Source organism: Adiantum capillus-veneris, chromosome 12 (assembly GCF_014529385.1).
Source record: "Adiantum capillus-veneris isolate H3 chromosome 12, ASM1452938v2, whole genome shotgun sequence".
In the NCBI taxonomy this organism is placed as follows: Eukaryota; Viridiplantae; Streptophyta; class Polypodiopsida; order Polypodiales; family Pteridaceae; genus Adiantum; species Adiantum capillus-veneris.
Window position 1 is genome coordinate 147,328,577 of NC_140942.1, and position 19,782 is coordinate 147,348,358.

Here is a 19,782-nt window from a genome sequence, read left to right on the forward strand (position 1 = left end):
GAAGCCTTCTCGCTTCTCCTTCGCGATGAAGTACTTGCAAACACACGATAACAATTCGTATGGCGAATCCAAATAGATACCTGTCGCTCTTGCGCGGGAAAAAGCGAAGTCTCGCGATCTCTCGCATCTTCTGGCGGCAGAGTGTTCTCTTGTTGGCGCTGGCAACCATTTTTCAGTGAGGGCATGTGGTGCTTTTATAGCTTCTTCGCCACGGCACGAATAGCTGCTCACGTATAGATCGCGGCTGTTTTTTTTTTCCAATTTTTTTTTTCCATTTTCTTTCTCTTCGTTGTTCTTCCAGAAAAAGAGAAAGAGAAAACGCTGCCTGATCTGTTGCCTTATTTATCGGATGGCTGCCCACTTATAAATGGGCGGCTGGCGTATTTTAAAAATTGTCTGAATCTGCCCAAAAACTCAATAGAACCTTATAAGTTAAAAACAATGCTGAGGCAGCCATGCTACTGTGCATGGAGTCGAGCTAGCAGCTTGGGAGAGGTTGTGTATGACTTTGAGGGTCTCGGATACATGGCAGCACTCTGGCTTTGTGAGGCCTCCAGCTAGTCTTGCCTTCTCTAGATCGGACTGCAGAGTGGGAGGAGTGAATCTATCGAGGATAGATCGCTTCTACACTAGTGACCACAGGAGCTTGCTAGCACAGAGGAGAGGCGTCATGAGTTTGCCTTTCACCGACAGGCATCTCAGTGGACTCAGGTGGGTGACAAAGTGACAGGTGTTTTTTTTTGAGACAGTGGGACCTCGGCACTCGCATGCCAAGGTCAATCAGTTGAGGAGACCCGATGGGTCAGTTGTTTGTGAGCCCGAGGATATGCATGCAGTTGCTACTGACTTTTATCGTGAGTTACTGTCGGCTGAGCCCCAGTTAGAGCGGCACGATGCATGCAAGGAGCAGGTTTGGGCACAGATGCCTTGTCTTGTGACTGAGGAGATGGGGCAGAGGCTAGAGATGCCACTTCAGCTTGAGGAGCTGCACACGGCTCTTAGGGCCCTCCCTCGTGGTAGCTGTCCAGGTGAGGATGGGCTGACTGCCAGCTTTTTCTTGGAGTATTGGGACCTGCTTGGCCCAGATATGTGTAGTGCCTTTCAGTACATTTTGCACAGAGGAGAGATGTCTGATAGCATGAGTGAGGGCCTGATTTACCTCATTTCAAAGGAGGGTGGCTCCTTGGATGAGATTCGACAGTGGCACCCCATCACCATCCTCAACTCAGCCTACGAAATTCTTGCCAAGGCTCTCAGTTTGAGGATTCAGCCACTTTTGGAAAGCCTTATACATGGGACTCAGACAGGTTTTGTCAAGGAACGCAGTATCCTTGACAACATCTTCACTTTCTGGGAGGCTTCTGCCTTGGCACGGCTCCGTGGGGAGGACCTTGTGATTCTTTCTTCTCGATTTTGAGAAGGCATACGACAAAGTTGACTGGGACTTTCTAGAGGGCACTCTACGCAGGATGGGCTTCTCAGATGCTTGGATCAGAGGGGTGTCAGCTTTGTACAGACAGACTCACAGTCAGGTGCTTTTGGCAGGAGGTGGAGGTGAGCGCTTCATGCTCACACGCTCGGTCAGACAGGGCTGTCCTCTTGCCCCCTTTCTCTTTTTGTTCTATGCGGAGGCGATGAGCAGATTTTTTGGTGTCACAGCAGGTTGGTTTGAGGGGCTTAGCACTCCCTATTCGGGGAGATGAGCTACTGGACGCTGAGTTTGCCGATGACTCAGCCTTGTACTTAGAGGGCCAGGAGGCCAATCTGCACATATGTGAGCAGGCTTTGGAGACCTTCTGTTGTGCATCGGGCGCATTGATCAACTGGAGAAAGACAGTGGCTTTCTCGGTTGGCAGTGCTTCTGTGCCATATTGGATGCCAGGAGAGGGTTTCAGGTGGATTCTCAGGGATTGCAGTTCAGTACTTGGGTTGTCAGGTTGGTTTGGACTTGTCCCCCGAGCAGCAGATTGCTCCTCTTCTCCTTTCCATCAGGAGAAAGCTGTTACATTGGAGCTCAGCATGACTTTCGCTGGCCGGTCTGAGGGGCTTAGCACTCCTTGTTCGGGGAGATGAGCTACTGGATGCTGAGTTTGCCGATGACTCAGCCTTGTACTCAGAGGGCCAGGAGGCCAATCTGCACAGATGTGAGCAGGCTTTGGAGACCTTCTGTTGTGCATCGGGCGCACTGATCAATTGGAGAAAGACAGTGGCTTTCTCGGTTGGCAGTGCTCCTGTGCCGGATTGGATGTCGGGAGAGGGTTTCAGGTGGATTCTCAAGGACTGCAGTTCGGTACTTGGGTTGTCAGGTTGGTTTGGGCTTGTCCCCCGAGCAGCAGATTGCTCCTCTTTTCCTATCCATCAGGAGAAAGCTGTTACATTGGAGCTCAGCATGACTTTTGCTGGCTGGTAGAGTAGTAGTTGCCAACCAGGTATTGTTGGCGACTATGTGGTATATCACTTCTTGCTGGATCTTTTCGAGTTCTTGTATCAGCCAGGGAGAGATGCTGATCAAGAACTTCCTTTGGTCAGGACGTGACACTTAGATTGCCCGAGCCAAGGTGGCTTGGTCGGTCATCACACTTTCTTGTTCTCAGGGAGGGCTTGGGATCATTGATCCAGCACAGCAGAGCAGAGCCCTTCTTGGGAAGTTCGTAGTCAGAGGACTTCTTCCAGGAGAGGAGCCCTAGAAGGACTTCTTACTGCAGAGGCTTCGTGCCAGGGTGCCTCATTCAGGATGCCCTTGGCAACCTTTGACCAGATGGATCTTTACAGAGATGCACCGAGTTGGTTTGAGCAAGAGACTGGAGGACCGCTTCGCTGTGAGTTTGCTTCGATCTTGGGAGCTCTTACGGCGTGGCCTAGAGCAGAGACAGCCGACGTGCACGGAGGAGTGCCTACGGCAGCCCCTCGTCTGGAACCCCGTGGTTAGCACTCAGAGAGGCCACTTGGTTGGTAGTCGGCCTCATGTTTCTTGGGGTCCCATGGCAGCAGGTCGAGCGCGCTCTCTAGGTGACTGGCTAGAGCTCACAGGTTTGTCAGAGGAGGTGTAGGGTTTCCAGCTACAAGGCATGAGAGGGGTGCAGAGCATGTGTCAGGACATCTCAGAGTCAGTTCCTGCTGAGTGGCTCACGCCTCTCGAGTCAATACCATCCCGGTGGATGGGAGCCTTCACACGACTGGAGGTTCTCATTTCAGTCAGGGCCTGCTCAGAGTCTGTCTCAGCCCTGTTCTTCAAGCTTCAGGGTGGGGGACGACTATAGCGAGTTGTAATAGAGGCCCCGCAGGTAGCAGAGTGCTGTTTTTAGAGGATCCGAGTAGTGGGCATGAGTGGGCAGACCTGCGTCATAGACCCTGACCCAGCAGTTCTTGAGACAGGACACTGGAGGCTATGGGCTTGGGAGTGTTGTCCGTTGGCACGAGTACAGTGGGATCCTGGTGAGTGGCTATGGAGGGACCCCTTCTCTTCTGCAGACCACCCAGGAGTCCCGTTCTTTCAGTACACCGTTCGACTGGGACGTCATATACTAGCATCACAGAGGGAGGCCCTCCCCGTTGCAGCATGTCATTGGCAGGAGGAGGGTCTCACAGTTGAGTTCTTGGTAGACTTTTGGGAGAGGTTGTGGGACTCCTGACAACCGAGGCGAGTCACCTTGTTTTAGTGGCTGGTTGCACACAGAGCCACAGCAGTAGGGAGCTGGCTAGTGCATAGTGGTCTCTCGGCCACATGTGCAGCTTGTGACTATTTGGTGGAGAGTCAGCGTCACTGTCTTTGGGACTGTCCCTCGGCCCAGCAGGTGTGGCTACGAGTTCTTCGGCTGATGCCTGCTCTCTCCACGGCTCGACAGTACACTTGGGGGGCAGCGGCTTGGTCCACCCTTACGGGCCCGACACTTCAGTTTGAGCTATCTTCCACAAGCAGGATGATAGTGATGCAGGGGGGGCGACCTACACTCTAGCCTCCTACAGAGCTTACTCCACAGAAGTGGTGCAGTGATAGAGAGGAGTGTTGGGAGCTCATCAGTGGCCTGACACTTTGGTTCATCTGGCGGGCGCGATGTTTCCGCTTCTTTGAGGGTCGCCCTATGCCACCAGCAGAGACTGTTCGCGACTTTTGGCTTGAGCTGATTCATACTCTCAGAGGATAGCTTGAGGGACTAGAGGGCAGCTCTGACCGCATGCGGGAGCGTCGCGAGGCTTTACTTCGACTCTGGTGCCTTGGGCCTTTCTACACCATAGTCCAAGGGGTGCTCAGATGGCACTACTGTCCACCTGTGTGGCTCTTCCCTCCTCCCATCTCTTGATCTAGCCTCATTGTATATATGCTGTTTTTTCATTGGGAGAGTCTCCCCATCATGCTTGTTGTAGCCCTCTCTTGTAGAGGTGGTTGTAGCCCTATGGGCAGTTTTCATTAACTAATAGAAGAATCTTTTTTTGGGAAAAAAAAAAGTTAAAAACAATGCTTTCACAGCACTTCCCAGGCGTCCCTGGATGCAACCACATGCACAAATGCAATGCAGACATAGATTGGTCGCGGGAAGGCGTTTGCTTTTCCCGGAAAACTCGTTCAAATTTTTCGCTTTTTAAGAAAAGCTTCTCAGAAACCATCTTTATTCTTGTGCTTGCGTCTTTACGTGTATTCCTCTTTTCCAGTTCGGATTTCCTCTCGACGATGGATCCCCTTTTCGATGCACCCGTCACCCACCTTGTGACGTATCAGGAATACCCATCACCTAGTCCTTTCCTACCGAACTTACGGTACAATCTCCTTCACGATGCTCTGTCACCCATCCTATGACGCATCAGAGATGTCCGTTCCCGAATGGTCGGATACTTTTTCCCGATGCTCCTTGTCACCCATCCGATGTGACGCATCAGAAGTACCCGTTCCTGGTGGCCTTACAGATATTCCCGTTCACAGTGCTCCCGTCATTGCTTTGAATGACGCACTAGGAATACTCTGTACTCGGATGTCTCCAGTGAGAAAAATCCTCTCGCTTAAAATTCCATAATTCATTTAGAATTATTTCTTGGTGTTCCAAGCGAGAAAACCCTCTCACTTATAAATCCAATAATTCATTTTGAATTATTTTCCTGTTTGATAAAGCCAATTTAGCAACACACATAGCTTTGGACATGGAGCCTCAATTTCCCATTTAAGGGAGTGACCGAGGCTTCTTGCCCCTTGAAGGCACCATCGACAGGTAGGACATCTCCCATCTCATAGGCTTGGATGTCTAGCTTGGTGGCCAACTCTTTGGATATGAAATTGTGAGTAGAACCAGGGTCAAAGAGAATAAAAGCATCATGTTCTCTTACCTTTCCCCAAGCATGGCATAGAGGAGATCCTTTGTGATGAGCATCCTCCTTTTGAATTTCGACCAAGGTAGCTCTAGGAGGCTCATTACGTGTATACTTGTGGGGACAAGCACGATAGGCATGCCCTTGCTCCCTGCACTTAAAACAACGGTTATCTTGAAACATCAAGACTTTTGTAAGTCTTTTGGTTTCAAGTGCCAGCCTAAATTACCTTTTTTATATACCGTTTGGAAGTTCCACAAGAACCCTATAAAGCCTAGATTTATAGCTGCTTCTTGCAACACCTCTTTGACCGAGGTTGCCAAATGGCTTAGTTATTGTTTCAAAGCCATTTTACCTAGCGTAAATGAATTGTGGAATAATATGCTAAAGGAAACAGACGTATCTACCGATTCAAGTTGGATTTTAAATGATTCAGTAGGTGTGATTCCTGTTTTAAAGTTTTTGAACTCTTTAAGAAGCCTTAAGGAGAAATCTTCTCCTTAATGTCTCCAAACTTTTGACTTTACAACGCTATACACGAAGCTAAATTTGGAGGAGCTTAAATTTAGAGTCCAGTCTCTTATTTCAAAAGTTTTTGCGTACAAGCTTGAGAAGGATAGGTACAAGGCATTGCTAATAATAGAAAAGTCAGCCTTGAACTTTGACTTCTTATGGCTCAAAAATAAGAATGTAGATGTAGACAAACGAAGAAAGAGATTCACTAGGATTGTAGATGACATTGACATCATATCTTGGTTAGATTTTCTTTTGGACAATTTATATATAACCATCAGCGACTCTTTTTTCAAGCAAACAATTGGTATCCCTATGGGCACCAATTGTGCTGTTTTTCTTGCTAATTTCTATCTTTTTACTTATGAGTTTGATTTTATGGAGCGTCTTGTCCTTACTAACACTTGGCCAATATTTTTGCACAAGTTATGCAATGTAAGACGCTCTGTAGATGATCTTTTTGTCCCTGACGTTCCTTCTTTTCAAGATTTTATGTACTTGAATTCGAGTTCTGTAGGTAGAGGAATTTATCCCAAGGAGTTTTGTGAACTTAATTGTACCACAAATAGTGATTGTTGTGCCTTTTTTGGGATTAGAAGTAGATATCTATGATAAGCACCTTGAACCAGAATATGCCAATCTCAAAATCATCCGTATGCATCACATTTCTTCGAACATTTCTCTTTTAGCTAAGTACGGTGTCATATGCTCTCAACTATTTAGATTTTCTCGTCTTTGTTCTAGTAAATCTACTTTTGTTGTTCAATCTTGCCATCTTATTTCTTTACTAGTTGAAAAAGGATACTCATTCAAAAGAATTAGGAAAAAAGTTCGTTCATTTTTGCATCGTAGTAAGTTTATTTTTAGTGTTTCTTCCTTTGGAATGTTCAAGATAATTAGTAGTAAATTCAATAGAAGTGGGGAGCTAAAAAGCCCACTTTTTGTTTGACTTAATAACACCTCATGTTGTTGTTTTGATCTTTAGCGCTTCTAGTTTTTTCACTATAGCTTGACAATTGCTAGCCTTTATCATGGCTTGAGTATGCCCATCACCTCCGGAGGGTGATAGAAACTCAGCTCGTTGGTTTTGTAGAGTACGTTCAAAGCATGAATGACCTCTATATAAACCTGCACCTACTCTTGAGCACTGACGACGTGAGTAGGGATGTCATAGCTGTTGTCTAAGCTATGCATGATAAAGGTGATAATCTTATTCTTCTTGTTTGGACAAGCAGTGAAGTTGAGATCACATATTGTCAAGTTTGGTTCTTTGCTCTTCGTAGGTTTGTAGTAGTATTGATTTTTTGATTTCATATTTAGCTTATCTGAGGACTTACGAATGTGTTCCGTTAGAAGTTGTTGTGTGAAGTTTGATTTCTAGGATTAAGTTTTTAAGATGTCTTATCCTTTTTTTGCTTAAAGTTGAGTACTTGTTTTAAGCCAAGTAAGTTGCATCAACTTATTTTACACATGCCTTTTCTAAAAACATTTTTAAGTTAATAATGTTTTGTTTTATCTAGTTTTGTTTCATAGCAAACAAAGTGATTTAGTTTGTTTGTTGTTTGTTTTTGTTTTTCTTTTCTTTTCTTGTGTCCCTTGCTTTTATAGTTTTGGGAGTGCTCTATTTCCTCTTATAATTCGTGAGTCCAGACTATTCTGAACTTATGAAGGTATATCCTTTTTCCTTAGCTTTTTTGTTGTTGGCGTTGCCTTTGGGAGACTTTTGTCCTTCCCCTTAGGCTTGTTACGGTGCTTGGTTTCCGTGGGCTTAAGATTTCTCTTAGTCCCTTGTTGGAAATTGATTCTTGAAGCCACCATGGTATGGTGTATGACCACAGATATGGTGCGTAGCCTTTGGGAGTTAACATATTCTTGGTTAAACACGCACAAAATTGTTGTTTTTGCTCTCCAAAATCCATGACAATGGCTTTGAGGTGTAAATCCCAAAACTTGTCTACATATTTGTGAATAGATTCGTAGGGAGAGAGGTTCAAGCTTTGCCATTCGGTGAGTACTTTGTCTTTGGCATCGGTAGCCAAAAACTGCTTCATGATGGAAGCTCTTAAAGCTTTCCATGTTCGTGGAGCTTGACTGTTTGCTTGTAGGCTAGACCACCATTGCCTGGCGGACTTTTGAAAATGCATAGCTACGTGACGTAGCTTAGAGGACTCCGTGAAGCCCTCACCTCCAAACGCCGCATCAAATTGTTGGATAAAGGCCAAGACTTTGTCCGTAGCACCAAAAGTGCCATTGTAGGTAAGGAAAGAGATGTTCTTTCCTCCTCGTTTGAACTTTTTGAGCTTGGACGACCTCTTCCAGGCGGCATAGGATTTCCTATGGCCTCTTCTCTTAGGTGGTTCGAGAGCTGCACCATCACTTTCTTCAGAAGAGGAAGATTATGAGGAGGATGGAGAAGAGGGTGACCTCTTTCTCAACTTTTTCTTCCCTTGTTGCTCCTTTAAATAAGTCATCTAAACTCTCATTGGACCTTTTTGTCTTTTGGCCAATAGGAATTAGGCAAGCCATTGGGTTGCTGAATGCTCATTGGACCCCAGTAGATTGTCGAATAGTCTTCTAGGGAGCTTAATTTCTATTGGTTCTTTTATCAAGCATTTTTAAATTGATTAGACTAAATTTACTCTAGCCTAATTCTCATTGGTCCACCTCTATGGCCATCCAATAGGATTTGAGGGGAGATTGGGAGCAGCTGGGCTAGGAGCCTGACATGTGTCCAGTATTCCCTTTGTGTATAGGGGGAGCTTTGGGGAGAGAGAGAAACACTCTCTCATCCCCTACAATAAGGGCTCGCCCCCTCCTTCCTAGGGATGTGGGAAGACTTTTTAGTCTTCCCATGACCATCCAATATATCCCCTACTTTGGCCTTTGGACAATACAATTAAAATTAGGATCTTCATCCTATGGAAGTCTTGATGGGGTTAAACCTTAGGTCTTTTTAAACCCCATTGAAGCACATTGCTTTTTTGCAGACTGTCTCCCTTTGGATCCCTATTTTCAATCCTTTGGATCCGTGACAGAGACCGGTCTGGCAACTTTACCAATATTCTAGCTTTTACTCTCCCGGTACTTCCTCATATCAAATGATCAGTTGAACATGAGAAAATCATTTGGGAGTAATAGATAATAGTTTTTATGACAAACATAGTTATAGGGAATGACAATTTTCATGCCTGACGTTCCCCGTTTCGTGTTTGAGACATGGGTGTTCGTAACAAGTAATGGCATTTCATGTGCATTGCCATTCCGCGTTCCCCGTACTGATTTCCTGTTCCGGGTAACTATAGATTTTACAATGGGACAAGGTGTGCTTATATAGTCACCTTAGCAAATTACCCTACCCAAGAATTGAAAAATAAGTAAATTAAATACTTAAAGCCAAAATAAATATTAGGATCACATTGGGCTATTCACTTGAGATGCTATAAACAAAGGGGTGCAGCCCTTTCTGGTCTAGTAACGTGTCGATCTTCTACCCTTTGTCTCTCCCTATTTCAATTGGCTTCAATATTAAACGATAAAGTCTATTTATCAGAGTACATTTGATATTGTTATGTGCTTCCGTTTGGTGGTGTAATTCTGCCACTCTGCGTCGCGTGTGTGTTCTCTGTTTCAGTTCACTTCTTATTGAAGTGCTAAAAGACTGTTCAGTCTATTCTTTTCTATTGGCACGTGGTGCCCGTCTCGTGACAATGGTATCAGAGCTTCAAGCGTGTGCTTTTTTGAAAGCATACCGGTCCCACCAAAGAGCAGATAGAGCAAACCGGCGAAGCTTTTTACAGGGCCGTGGTTGTTGATGTAACAATTTTTAAGGCATGTAGCTTTATTAACCAGCTAATGTAAAAATGAGAGCACGATTATAGATAGCATATGATTTAAAGTTGCTTATGGGTCAAGTGTCTATAAATTAATAGCGTAGGTGCTAATTCTGTATTAGATTAAGTGTGAGTGCACATAGAACAATTGCAGCCGCAACACTTCATTGAAATAATAAACAAATATCGAGGGCAGGGGTGCCTATTTGGGGTCCAATGCTCTACTCTTCCACGTGGACTCAAAATTCAAGTGTAAAGTTGCTTTTCTATTCTTTCTACTTTTTTAAAGTTTGTATTATTGACTTTGTTATTGGCACGTTGTCGGGCCAGTAACATAGCTGCATGCTTTTTTCGCCAAATCAATATACTATTTTGTTACATTACTTTTAGGTACAAATGTTTCGAGAAAATTGTTCGTACGTCTAGCCTAAGTGTCATAAGACGGGCACGGGCACCACGTGCCAATAGAAAAGAACAGACTGAACAAACTTTTAACACTTCAATAACAACTGAATTGAAAGAGAGGTGACACGGAGTGGAGGAATTCCACCCCAGAGAGTATTGGCCCCAAACCTTGGCCCCCCTGTCGGTATTTCTTTATATTGCATCAACTCAGTACAAGCTGTTACTCCAAACTTTGCACCTTCTCTAGGAAGCATGCCAGAGAATGAGCCCTAGCCTCATATTTAAAGGCCCTAGGCCCCAAAAGCAGTTTTACATGAAAAGCCTTCAAACTCAAAAGCTTCTGGTTCAAAAGCATTGCCAAAAAGTTGCTAGCGTAAATCATGGAAATCTGTACAGCAGTCTGCGCAAAACGCGGAAATCCAATTTTCGGAAATCTGCCACGTCATCAACTTTTTCGTGGGTTTTGCTTTATTTTAATTTCTTTATGTCTCTGGGGCCCCATCGAACGGGGTCCCCATAGGTTGGTAGGACTTCTTCTTCTGTTACTTGTTCTCCTTAAGGTTTAGGCCCCTCGGCCGGCTTCTGTAAGTTGGCTCCATTCTTCAGGGCTTTGACACGTTATTAGTTTGTGAGACTAAGCCAATTAACAATGTGATCTCCCTTTGTCGTTTTGATGTTGAGAGAATCGGGACTAGGCCTATAAATGCCCAATTGCCTTTGTGAATTTTGGTTGTTGTATGTGGCTTGACATGTTATAGAAAAATAATAGGAGGCTCAGCCTAAGCCTCTTAACAACCCGTTGATCTTCATTTTTTTGCATACCAGTTTGTAACATGCACATGACAAATTCCGATGTAAGAAAAATGCAGCTAACTTACAGAGCAATGAATATTTTTGGTGGGTGAATAGGTCTGTAGTTAAAAAGCATGTTGTATAATACTTTGTGTTTTGAAATGCAGCAAGCGAGTTAGTGGGTTTGATATGGCTCCTTCTAATGCTGCATCTATCCCAGGAGTTGCATTGCCAGGTGTGGCTTTTTAAGAGAATTAAGGCTTTCTATATAATGAAGTCATTGAAAGCTCTAACTTGTTCTTTCTGTGACAGGCCAATTGACTGGAGTCCCCCAAGCAATACCTAGTGTCTTACCGGGGACATTTCCGTTTGCTGGTACCCAGGTATGTAAATTGTAAATGAAATTTGTAAGCCAATTTCAGTTAAGAAGTCTTTTCAGCCTTGTGATTCTTGACCTATCCAGTTTGGAGCATTTTCGACTGTCCCAATGCAAGCAATGACACAACAGGTTTGTTTGTACTCTCTCTCTCTCCCCCTCTCTCTCTCTCTCTCTCATGTGTACGTGTGTGTGTGTGTGTGTGTGTGTGAGAGAGAGAGAGAGAGAGAGAGAGAGAGAGAGAGAGAGAGAGAGAGATGGAATGAAATGAAATGTTATATTAACGTCTTCAAGAGGCCAGTTTACAACGCGGTGAATACAATGTTTGTGTACCGAAAATAAGAATTAAAAGGTTCTGGAAAAGGAGTAATATATAAAATCCTAAACTGCTAGATGTGAACTGGGCAGCGGCATGTGTAGTGCAAGTTGTCTCAGGCTCCATGTGACATAGGGGACATGTTCTGGTCTCTGCTGGTACTCCGTTGTATCTACCTGTCTCGATCTGAAACTGGTGTGTATCTGGCCAATAGCACATCGTATCCCATGGGATAACTGGGTGTCCATGTATTTGGGCCTTGTCACAAAACCATCCTTAGTAAGCTGGAGAAGATGCTCTCTATAGAAAGCCATCTTCGTGCCCAACAAGTCCTCCTTGTATCTAGTTGAGTCAGGTCCTAGCGGATGAGCCTGGTGATCTCGGAGTATGTAAGTCAGGGGGTGCATCCAATGAGTACTAGAAGGAGGGCAATCTGTCCATGTTGAACCCATGTACCTGAAACCATGATGTCATCTCCCCATACCAGCATGCTGTATCTCTGTGCATAGCTAACTGTTGAGAGGACTCAAGTGCTAGGCGGGCATATTTGTCTTTGGGGAGGTCCCACAAGCGGTGTATAAAGGAGACTGACCCTGGTAAGCACCTCAACCACTAATGTGTTTGGGGGAGGGGGGGGGGGGAGGGGAGGGGTGACCGCTAGCTCTGCCCGAGTAATGTCATGTGGTACTGAAGCCTTGGCTCTAATAAGCTGCGAGATCATAGAGACTAGAGGCTTCTCCATGTAAAGACCACCCCAAGATAGGTGTAAACATTTGTATACTCCACTATCTCATGGTTGTATGTGAACTGTGGGGTGGTGTTAAACACCATAACCAAGGTTGACAAACAAACCATTGTTGTGGGCAAAACTATGCAAAGCATCCAAGTGACGTTGCATCTCCTACGGGGAGTCTGAGATCAGCACAATATCATCAACATATAACAATAGTGGAATCCATGTCCCTACAAGTTGTGCACCTCTATCACCCTCTCTCTCAATATAGTCAGAAATCTTATCCACATACATACCAAATAGAGTAGGTGATGAACATGGACAATCTGGAAGTGAAACTGTGACAAGATGTTAGCCCACGGCTTCTGCTTTTTTGAATGTTGCTTCTGTGACAAGTAGTAGTGTAAACTCTTATGATCAGTAAAGATCGTGAAATTAGCTCCGAGTAGATAATGTCTCCACTGAGTAAGAGCATGGATTATTGCCAATTAACTCTTTCTCATAAATCTGTGCTACCAATTTTGGCCTTGAAAACATTCTGCCATAAGCAATCACATGGCCTTCTTGCATAAAGACCGCTCCCAGACTATGACCACAAGCATCACAATAAACTTTGAATGGCTTATGCAAGTCTTGCAAAGCGAACACTGGTCTAGTAGTTAGTTTTTTTTAAAGTGTCTGAACGGCAGTCACCTCTCCGGTCCCCATGAGAAAGGGACTCCTTTCTGAATCAATATGTGCAAAGGGGAAGCTACCCCTGCAAACTTCCCAATGAACCGCAGATAGTAACACAAGCCCAAAAAGCTTCTAGCTTCATGAACATTCTTCAAGTCCGCCAATCGCGAATAGTCTCAATCTTGGCCGGGTCCATCTGTACTCCTCCTGCCGTTGAAATGGTGTCCCAGGAAGTGTATCTCCGGCAAGAAAAACTCGCTCTTTTTGGCATTGATAACTAATCTATGATTGCGCAATGCCTGAAAGAGGTGTAGCAGATGGTGCCAATGCTCTGCTTCATCCTTGGAGAAAACTATAATATCATGAAAGAAAGTATCGATGCTCTCGGAAAATCCTATCCATCATTTGTTGAAAGTCGTCGGAGCATTGGTGAGTCTAAAAGGCATCACCAAAAATTCGTATAAATCAAAACTTGTCCGAAAGGCTTTCGTCTCTTCTTTCTCGTTCTCTAGCACTCTCTTGCTGTCACAAACATGAGCGCATAACAATATAGTATATACTCGGATAAATAGAATTTATCCCTTAATACTGAAGCTAGAGGGTATAAAGAGAAATAGAGAGAGAAAAAGAGAGAGAAGATCGACATAGTACTCGGGATAAGAAGATGGGCCGGTCTCCTCCGTAATAGTATCTTTATTACTGAGGAGAAGTTTATACAAGCACTTGAACCGAACGTATTACCACGTTTGTTCTAGAATAAAACTTGATGGTTCGCGCATCCCTGCAACTCTTTTCCGACTCTGTTTCCAGAGTCCTCTTCCTGCAGAACAGCTCTGCTTTCCCGGACGCAAAAACCTTGGGAATCCCCACTTCCGGATCACAACTCGAGAGACTATCTCTCTCCGATTTGTGGATCTACTTCCCAAACTTGGGTACAAAACCCTTGGATGATCTGGCTCTAGTTCCTCATAGCACTCTCTCTTGCAGAGGCTCATGGCTTCCTATGCTCCTACTCCCTCGTGAAGAGGAAGTACACCTGCAAATACACACAAACAGGGGGCAACAATTCGTATGGCAATTGATACCTCTCGCTCTTTGCGCGGGAAAAGCGACTTCCGTGCTTCGTAGTCTCGTGATCTCTTTCGTCTTTTGGTGGCAGAGTCTCCTCTTTGCTGGCGCTGGCAACTCCCTCTTTGAGAGAGGGCGTGTGATACTTTTATAGCTCTCTGGTTACGGCAGGAATAGCTGAGCGTTGGTTGCCTGCTTCGAGATCGCGACGGATTTTTTTTTGCTCTTCTGCGAGAGAGAGAGAGAGAGAGAGAGAGAGAGAGAGAGAGAGAGAGAGAGAGAGAGAGAGAGAGAGAGAGAGAGAGAGAGAGAGAGAGAGAGAGAGAGAGAGAGCTGGCTGGTTTTTTGCTTTATTTTCCAGGTGGTTGCCCACTTATTTAGTGGGCGACTGGCATATTTTAAAAATAGTCTGAATCTACCCAACAACTCAATAAAACCTTATAAGTTAAAAACAATGCTTTCATAGCACTTCCCAGGCGTCAATGGATGCAATCACATGCACATTTGCAATGCAAACATAGCAAGGTTGCATCCAAACAATGTACGGATAGGTCCGTGCTGAACAGCCATACAATATAGATCCGTATGTATGGATAGGGATCCGTACAGATGCTTTTTTTCAAAGAAAAAAAATCGTGCATTGTGAGGTTTGCAAAACTTATTAGGGTTAGGACTTCATACTTCAGTCTTGGATTATCATTATGTACTTATTTTTTATGCTCTTAGGTTTATGAGACCATGTCATGAGACATTTGACACTGTTTGGCTGTAGACATTGATCAGCTTTGTGTTTTCGCTGTTCGGTTAGAGTCGTGGACTCTAGTCTTTATTTGAAGTCTTGGTGAATAATAAATAAAGGTATGAAGTGCTCTCAGTTTTAGGCTTTTTGAAAAAAAAGGACAAATTTTTACGTACCTAAAAACTCAATCCATTCTGTACTACGTACCTTACATATTGAGTTTGTACCGGACACTAGCTACCTAGCTACCTTGAGACATAGACTTCCTTGCGGGAAAGCATGTGCTTTTCCGAAAAGCAACCTACTTTCTCAGAAAGCAATTGTATTTCCTCGTGGACAATTGTCACAAAACGGGCACCACGTGCCAACGAACAAGAACAGACCGAACAGACTTTTAGCACTTCAATAACAGCTGAAACTGAAAGAGAGAGACAACACGTGTCACGGAGTGGCGCCAGAGAGTATTGGCCCCAAACTTTTGTGCCCCTTTCGGTATTTCTTTATACTCCATCATCAAAGTACAAGCCGGTACGCCATCCTCTGCACCTTTGTCGAGAAGTGTGGCAAAGAATGAGGCCATGGCCTCATATTTAAAGACCCTAGGCAAAAAGCAGTTTACATGAAAAGCTTTTAACTCAAAAGCATCTGGTCCAAAAGCAATGCCTAAAAGTTGTCATCGTGATTTATGAAAATACGTACAAGTGTCCCGTCAGCAACGCAAATCGAGGAAATTTGTACATGCTGCCACATCAACAAAGTCAATGGAAAATTGGTATAGTTCTGCCACGTGAGCAATCAGCGGATGATCCGGGCTGTCCGTACATTCTGCCACGTCATCAGTTGATTGCGTTTCATTTGTGTGTGTTGGTCTTGCTCCATGTTGTGATGCTTCTGCTTTTTTACTTAGGGTTTAGGCCCCTCTGCCAGGATCTGCACAGTGTCTCCGTTCTTTAGTGACTTGACATGTCAGCAGTTTGTGAGACCCCCCCTTCTTGAAAGGAAGTAATCGTCCGCGATTACAGCATATCTACAAAACAGCTCAAAAATTTCCGAGGGTCATTCCGAGGGACAATCAGCTTGCTCTTTTTTTGTTAAGGAGTTGGCTTCTCCTTTCGGCTCTTTTGATCAAGGAGTTGGCTTCTCCCTTCGTCCAGGTCGAAACTCTTGATATTCCGGCGTAGTAAAGTTAGCCATCACACCCAGACTGCACTCGAGACTGCACTGATCTTCCACGGGTGTCTTGATGCACTAAAACTACATACCCAAGCAATCTCATCCGATTAGGAATATTCAGTGGTTGGCACATCACAATGCAACACAAATGCTCACATATGCATGTTACATGACATATAAACATAAAGTCGCAGATGAACACTTCCTCGGCAAATAGCCATCCGGGTCCGGGCCATGAGTTGTTTAATTACTCCCTCATCACTCCTCTCGCAAATAACCTTAAAATGTCACGTGACACATCCAACCCTATGTGTCCGTGGACAAGCTACAGCATGATCAGGGTTCAGTCAGTCCAGTCAGTCTAGATTAGAAGTGATCTGGCTCTTCTGTGAGTCTATTCGTAGACCGTGCATGCCTAGACACTTAGTGTATATGCATATCCTGTGGTTGCACATAGCATGATCATAAGCATTCCCATCAGAATCCATCAGAATCCTTCAGAGGAATTTTCGAGTGCATTTAGCCTACGTTCCCTATTTTTGACATTTTTCACTTATTATTTTTAAGTGACTTTTGTTGGAAAGTAGGTAGGGCAAATTGAGTAAGTTTGTATATAAGCAAACCTAGACTAGCACTAAATGGCAGAGGAGGCAACAGGAGCCAAGCTCAGTAGGTAGCTTCTCAACAGGACCCTTGGTGGATTTCCTCCAAGCAAGAAGACCATTCCCATCAGACCCCTTCACTAGCGTTTTTGGAAACTGCTCCATCCTGGCGTTTTTGCATCAACAACTTTCATCGCCAGGAGCAAGTCCCTAGCATAGCGTTTTTGCATCAGCTTCCTCGCCACCAGAACCCAACAGATAGCGTCTTTGAAGACCAGCAAGCTTGCGTTTTTGGAACACATCAACCTAGCGTTTTTGAAGGTCCCAATATCAGCCTTTGCAGATTTAGCATGCAATGTTTTTCATCATTAAAGAACCTGCAAGATCAGCCCTAACAGGTAGCAGATTCAGCCCGGTAAGAACCTCAGTTTTCAGCCTAAAGAGACCTCAGTTTTGAGCCCTAAACCTACAGATTTTCAGCGACAAAGACCCACAAAAAACAGCCCCCAAATTAGCGTTTTTGGACCTGTAGCAGATTTCAGCCCATAGCGTTTTTGGATAGCAGTAGAAAGATTGCAGATTTCAGCCCTTAGGTCGACTTCGTCATCCCCGTCGTCATCGTCGACATAGTCTAGACTTGCATCAATCACTTGCATTCAGTTGTACCAGTTGTTGCAATCATAAGTAGATCACTCTCGCCGACGAGAGTGGGGCCTTCGGAGGAGGGTTTTACAAGGTCTCTGGTGTCCCATCTCTCTTCTTTCTCTATCTCTCAGTCTCATACACTTGCACACATAGTGTCCGTTCACTTTGTTTGTGATCATAGCATTCTCTCATTAAGAACGGAAGGCTCTACCTTCCATAAGAACAAAAGGAACCTTTAGCACAGCTCGAAGCACTCATCTTGAGCAAAGCGCAAACATTCATTCCGTTGCACCATACGCTTTGGCAGTGTTTTGTATCACTCAAGGAAAGAACCACAAGACCCACATAATTTTTTTTGCTTGTTGCAGTCGCACGAATCCAAGTTCGCTTGGGCGTGTTGATTCCTAATCGTGTTTTTGAAGAGTGATAGGAATCCAAGGAAAGAAGGGCTTGTCCAACCTCCCCTTGTGTCACTTTTCACTCATTGAGAGCGGACCGTGCATTTAGCAGCCGGCCTATCGACGTGAGGTGGGAAAAAGTCACCTTGGTGTGAGCGCAAGGACGCCAAGGACACACCCACGGAAAGGAGTAGAACTCAGGTGAAGAGAAGATCCTTCTCAAACGCGGTTTGCAAGCGCAAGAAAACCTCAAGAAGCTCAAGACCCTCAAGAACCTCAAGAACATCAAGACCTTCAAGAACCCAAGAACCCAAGACCCTAGTGCATGGTCATCACCCGAAGCGGAATGGATACTTCGTATACAGGTGGTGAGCATGATAGAGGCGACGAAGAGTTCTCCCCACCAAGAGATTTTTCCGAGCTTCCCCCTTCGCCATCTACGCCACGAGTTGTACCAACTGCTATGGAGGAGATGGTCAAGTCGATGTTGGACATGATGGCACAACAACAAGAAACGAATCGAGTTGCGTTGGCACAACTAGCAAGAAAAGCAAAACAACAAGAGCTAAGGACCGCGAGCGCTACGAAAGAATTGTCGCACAACAAGAAGCAAATCGCATTAACATGATGGTCAAACAAGAAGAAACTCGCATTGCTTTGGAACGCGAATGCGACGAACGAAAAGAAAGAAAAGAACAAAGAAAGGAGGAAGCGGCAGCACGAAGCGCAGCCTTGGAGGCTGAGCGTGAAGCTCAAAGAGTGGCCTTGGAGATCGAGCCTGAGGCTCAAAGAGAACTACGCGCTCAAGAGTTGATTCGACAAGTACTTGCCTCGAAATCCAAACCAGCCAAAGATCGTGGGAGCTCCTCAAGTGGCGCAAGCCACAATGCGGATTCCAACCATCCAGTCACAGAGAAGTCGACTTTCAGTAAGTATGATGGTAAGATGGATGCTACGGTTATTCATTCTTGGTTGCATCAATTTAATGCTTATTTTGCGACGACTAAGAAGACAAGGAATAACAAAGTTTTGGCGACAGCTATGTACTTTGCCGGTGATGCCATCATTTGGTACCACGCATGGCAAGAGGCAGAGCTAGCCGTGCACATAGAGGAAGGCGACGAATTCACGCCCCTTTCCTTCAATTGGGCTGATTTCCAAGACAAGCTCAAGGCGCGGTTTATGCCACCTCAGTACCTCGCACGATTGAAGGACGATTGGCACACTCTCAAGCAAAATGGTATGCCGGTTATGTCTTTTTCTAATCGTGTTTTGTAGCTAGGTACCCAATTACGCAAGTCGGATGATGAACGCAAAGAGGCATTCTTTTATGGATTGGACGAGTATATCAAGTACGATGTTGAGGTGCTCGATCCAATTGATCTTAACAAGGCGGTAGCGATTGCTCTCGCACAGGGGATGAAGCACAACAAGGGAAAGCCTAAGGAGAACAAGACTTCCACAAGTACCTCGCAGACTTCTCAGAACCCTCAGAACGGTAAGAATGGTAACTCTACTAACCAATCTTTCAACAGTCTCAGAGAAAAGAATTCTTCCAATGAATCTAAGGGTAAGGCTAACACAATGGCTAAACCTAAGCTTACTCCAGATAAAAAGGTAGCACAAGGAAGTGTAGGAGAATACATCACGTTGGAAGAGCAAAGCACTTATTCTAAGGAAGGTCGTTGTTTTCATTGTCACATTAAGGGTCACATAAAAAGAACATGTCCTAAGCTTGAATCGAATGAATCTAAAGAATCCACAGAATCCACTTCCTCTGTCAATGGAATTAATGATAACACGAGTGTGCCCCAAGTTTCTCTTGACCCTCCCATTGATGATTCTCTCATTAAATGTTATGGTCAGGTGTCGGGGCAACGTTTTATCTTATTGTTTGACTCAGTTAGTATGTATGATGTGATCAGTCCCTCTCTGGTTGAGAGAGCCCGCCTAGAAGTTAGTCATAAATCTCCTCTTGAGGTCTCTGGCTTTGTTCCCGGTATGGACGCTCTCATCACGCAGGAGTGTCTTGGTGTGTTGTTTGCAATTCAACAAGCTGCCTTCTCTAGAAAATTTGTTGTCTCTCCTCTTTCAGGATGTGATATGATTTTGGGCATTCGATGGTTTCATGATGTTAACCCTCTCATTGATTGGGAGGCTAACACTTTCACTCTGAATGCCAAAAGTGATTCTCCCATTGTCATTCATGGAGAGGACAT

General features: G+C 44.8%; 1 protein-coding gene across 2 annotated transcripts in view; it reads left to right on the forward strand.

Moving 5' to 3' along the window:
* Positions 1-19,782, forward strand: part of LOC147446653 (splicing factor U2af large subunit A-like) — a 67,952-nt gene that overhangs the window by 29,235 nt on the left and 18,935 nt on the right. For both annotated transcript variants that reach the window (XM_086525843.1, XM_086525842.1), the window contains exons 4-6: positions 11,006-11,073; positions 11,151-11,221; positions 11,302-11,346. In XM_086525843.1, the coding sequence (XP_086381969.1) occupies positions 11,006-11,073; positions 11,151-11,221; positions 11,302-11,346 (184 nt within the window). The remainder of the gene's footprint in view (positions 1-11,005; positions 11,074-11,150; positions 11,222-11,301; positions 11,347-19,782) is intronic.